The sequence below is a fragment of the Musa acuminata genome, chromosome BXJ3-1, assembly GCF_036884655.1.
Source record: "Musa acuminata AAA Group cultivar baxijiao chromosome BXJ3-1, Cavendish_Baxijiao_AAA, whole genome shotgun sequence".
Taxonomy (NCBI): Eukaryota; Viridiplantae; Streptophyta; class Magnoliopsida; order Zingiberales; family Musaceae; genus Musa; species Musa acuminata.
In genome coordinates this window covers 23,358,495-23,362,500 of record NC_088349.1, presented here as the reverse complement: position 1 = coordinate 23,362,500, position 4,006 = coordinate 23,358,495, and the positions used below count along the sequence as shown (strand labels likewise).

The 4,006-nt window shown below is 39.0% G+C and overlaps 1 protein-coding gene across 2 annotated transcripts in view; it reads right to left on the bottom strand.

Moving 5' to 3' along the window:
* Window positions 1-3,456, bottom strand: part of LOC103973613 (large ribosomal subunit protein bL27c) — a 6,091-nt gene extending 2,635 nt beyond the window's left edge. The window contains exon 1 of one of the 2 annotated variants that reach the window (XM_009388243.3): window positions 3,090-3,456. In XM_009388243.3, coding sequence (XP_009386518.2) covers window positions 3,090-3,377 — 288 coding nt within the window. In that variant the 5' untranslated portion in view covers window positions 3,378-3,456. The remainder of the gene's footprint in view (window positions 1-3,089) is intronic. The other variant, XM_065134604.1, reaches the window with a different exon arrangement.
* Window positions 3,457-4,006: the final 550 nt, after the last annotated feature.

The following is a 4,006-nucleotide window of genomic DNA, read 5'->3' as shown; positions in this document are numbered from 1 at the left end:
TTGATGTATTCCAACTTAATTATTGGTTGAAGATGGAACATATTAGGATTGGCTAGTCGACTATAGCTCAGTCCAAGGTGGCTATGCTTGGGCTAAGTAGTAGAAAAAGACCATCCAGTCTAGATGCTAGAATCCTCTAGAACCATTCAGGCTCGACTGAACTTGGTCTTCTCTAACTGATTTATAATGTAGTTGATACTGTTTGGTTTTGTACGCAAAGTGTAGGTTCAACTAGCCAATCCTAATATGTTCTATCTTCAACCAATTCCAACTTAATTGCAGACAGTTCTAATTGATTCAGGCAAATTCTAATTGATTTTAGCAGGTTCTAACTGTACTAGAAAGATTCCAAACAACTTTTGTCATTTTGGTCAATTTCATTGGTTGTAAAAACAAGCTACTCTCATAATCACCAGTTACCGATCTTGATCCTAACACGGTACTTGAGTTTAATACTATGGATCATGTTGTATACATCAGTTACATATATTTTATCAACCCTCAAGATCCATCTCTTGTAGCACCCCTCTCATCTACTATCCCAGTATATGCCATAACAGGACCAAAACACTCTACAAAATTATTCTACACAACATCAAATTATTGTATGTTATTTTTGCTTTCTTAACTGCCTAATTTGACATAACATAATAAGAAGAAAAAGTTACAAACATTCACCATCCTATTGATTATCTCAATAGGGTTTAGACCAAAGTTTTTAATTTCAAATAATATCGTCCGTACCGGATGGTACATATTGGTCTGTTAGCAAACCGGTACACGGATCGCCTACTACCAGGCGGTACCGTCGATTGAGGTTGTTTCCGCCTTGTTATCGTCTTAAATCGACGGTGACCGAGGGAGAAGAAAGAAGAGGGGTGACCGATGGAGACGAAAGAAGAGGGAGAAGGGGAAGAAAGAACAGAGAGAAGAAGAGGAGAACCTGCGCCGCTCTCCCTCCTCATCTGTCGGCGACTTCTTATCTGCGCAAGGAGAAGAATCCTAGGCATCACGGGGAGAAGAGAGGCGACGTCGCCTCGCCTCTCTTTTTACTTTTATATATATATAAAAGGTTTTTTTTTACTTTATATATATATATATATATATATATATAAAGGCGACGTTGTCTCTCTTCTCCCCACATGAAGCGATGTCGTCCCTCTTCTCCCCACATAAGGCGACGTCGCAGATTTTTTTTTTACTTATATATATAGGCGACGTCACCCCGCGTAGGGAGAAGAGAGGCGACATCACAGAAAAAGATTTTTTTTTACTTTTATATATATATATATATATATATATATATATATATATATATATATATATATATATATATATATACACACACACACACACACACACACACAAAGCGGTATACCGAAATATACCGCTTAGTATACAGTACCATACCGTACCGAGCGAATCTCAAAACTCCGGTACAGTACGAAATTTCAATCCTTGGTTTACACCTATCATGTCATATACTAAAAGGTCCATCCTTATCCCATCAACACTAACAAGCATTTGGAGTCCACGATCCATTCCCATGAGATAAGTAAAATGGTTTAATAGTTTCATCAAGAATATGTCCCTCAACTTGTGGGCTATTCAGATATATCATCTTATAGTTCAATAAGCGACCGCTTTACATAGACATTGGCCATAATTGTGGCCATGTGGTCTGAATCTTTTCAACTTTGTCAAAAAAGAAAAAAGTTAAACAAATATTTGAACACATGATGGCTAGTGATGTATATATGAAACCACCACAGTTATATTCTATCAAATTTTATTTTTAAAGTTAAGCAGTTATCCAAGGCCAAAGAAAACACCGGATCAAAGTCACATGGATTTAATGATTATAAACAAAGATAAACCTGCTAGTCTTCATAATTATGCTTGCTTATGACATATTCAGGACATGTTGCCAATGTTGATCTTCTGCAACAGGCTGGTTGACCTGATATTCAGCACATAAAAGCTTCTTTATGATATATGTGTAACCCAGAAGACCAGCAACTGACAATCACATATCATGCCTGTTTATGACAATTTTAGCATGAATAAATTAAATAAACAGAGTTTCAGATAGGCTGAAATATGCTGATACCACATTGCTAAGGTTATCCCCAGTCAATCCCATGCAGAGAAGCATATGGTTTTAGGTGCACACATGACACTTCAACCAACCTATCCAAATTGAACCTATACTTTGATATAAAAACAAACAATATCTACTATCAAGCAGCAAATCAGACCAAGTTCCAAAACCAGGCTCATGAAGATTTTTTTAATCAGAGTTCAAGCGAAGCTGATCCCAAGACAAGATTGAGCTACACATAGACCAAATCTTGACTACCAATTTGAGGTGGCAACTTAAGCGAACCCCATGAGTACTGATTAACCATCTTGATCCTAAATCCTGTAGTTAAACTCAATCCCAAAGGTTCAATATCTTAAAGGAATGGGAATAATAAAACCTCCATAGTAGGCTCAGTCAGGAGATAGAGTTCCCTTAACATCTGTCTGCAGTCTTAAAGAAAACACCATATCAAAATCACATCGTATGCCATCCATTTCAACGATGAGTAACAAAGAGAAACCCGTTGCCCTTACGTCCACATCAAGGTGTGAGAACAATCACTGATAATCCAATGGACTTGTAGAATTATCACTAATGATCCACTAATCCAGTAGAATGCTAGAACCATCCAGCTTCTCCCCTTTACATAAATCAAATTTCCTCCATGCCAACTCTAAAATGACTTTGTTCTCATCTCCCCCTCACCCCGCTATCATATTCGACATATCAAATGAATGGCGGTGGCAATCCACCTGAGTACTCAGGGAACAACACCTTAATTTTCCGTGATTTGATTCCTTTCGTACAAAATGCAATGCAATCATGACCACAGAGAAAAAGAAAGATGAAACCGAATGCGGAACTTGCTAGTGACGAGTTGAGTTCAGTAACAGAGTTCTCATTAGGATCTGATACGAACATAGCAATGGCTGAAACATTAACCAATTCTATATTAAAAAATCTATCATCCAGCAGAAAGATTCAAACAAGAACTGAGGTCTGTTACCTTGGTTCCGCGCTGCCGCACGATGATGGCACCAGGCTGGGCGACCTGATCGCCGTAGATCTTGACGCCGAGCCGCTTCCCCCTGGAATCACGGCCGTTCTTGGTGCTACCGGCCCCCTTCTTGTGCGCCGACTCGATCGTCAGCGGGGACCTCATGGGGACGGAGATGGAGGTACCGCTGCCGGGGCGGGGCAGCCCGAGGTCACCCCTGAGGTAAGAAGATGCGGAGCTCGACCCCAAGGAGAGTCCCTTGAAGGCGCCTACGAGGTTGAAGGCCACGGTCGCCATGAAAACTAGGCCTTCTTGTTTCTCTGGTTCACCAGAAGGAGCGATAGCCTTATCTCGCTGGAGATAAGAGGGCAAACCCCTGGAGCTATTGGAAGGAAAACGGTAACACTACGACTTGCGGTACGACACAGTTAGGTGTCCCCCACCACACTCGTGCATTGGATATGCACCTCATTCTCGAGTGGTCATTTACGTCGCTGTCTGTAGTTAAACATAAGATCTGAAACCTGCTAGAATTCACTAAATGTACTAAACCTATAAATGCGTACAACAAGATTACTCCTAACAACCAGAGTCAAATTATTGATAAATCCATTCGTACAATCAATGGTTTGTTAAAGCACTTTTTATCCCCAATTAGAAATGCCATGTTGATCAATTCTATGCTTAATTTCATTCCTCCTCTCTATTGCTAGTTGTTGGACCAGTAATAGATTTTGCTAACAGCATCTTCAAATTCAGTAAACATTTGTTTAGGATAACTCTTCTTTGCAGACAAAACTCAAACTACTTAGTTGGGATAATATTTAATTAGGTAATATCACATAACTGTTAGATTATATGATCATATTTAATTAGATAAGATATATTATATATTTAATTAAATTTTAATTATGATTATTGATTAA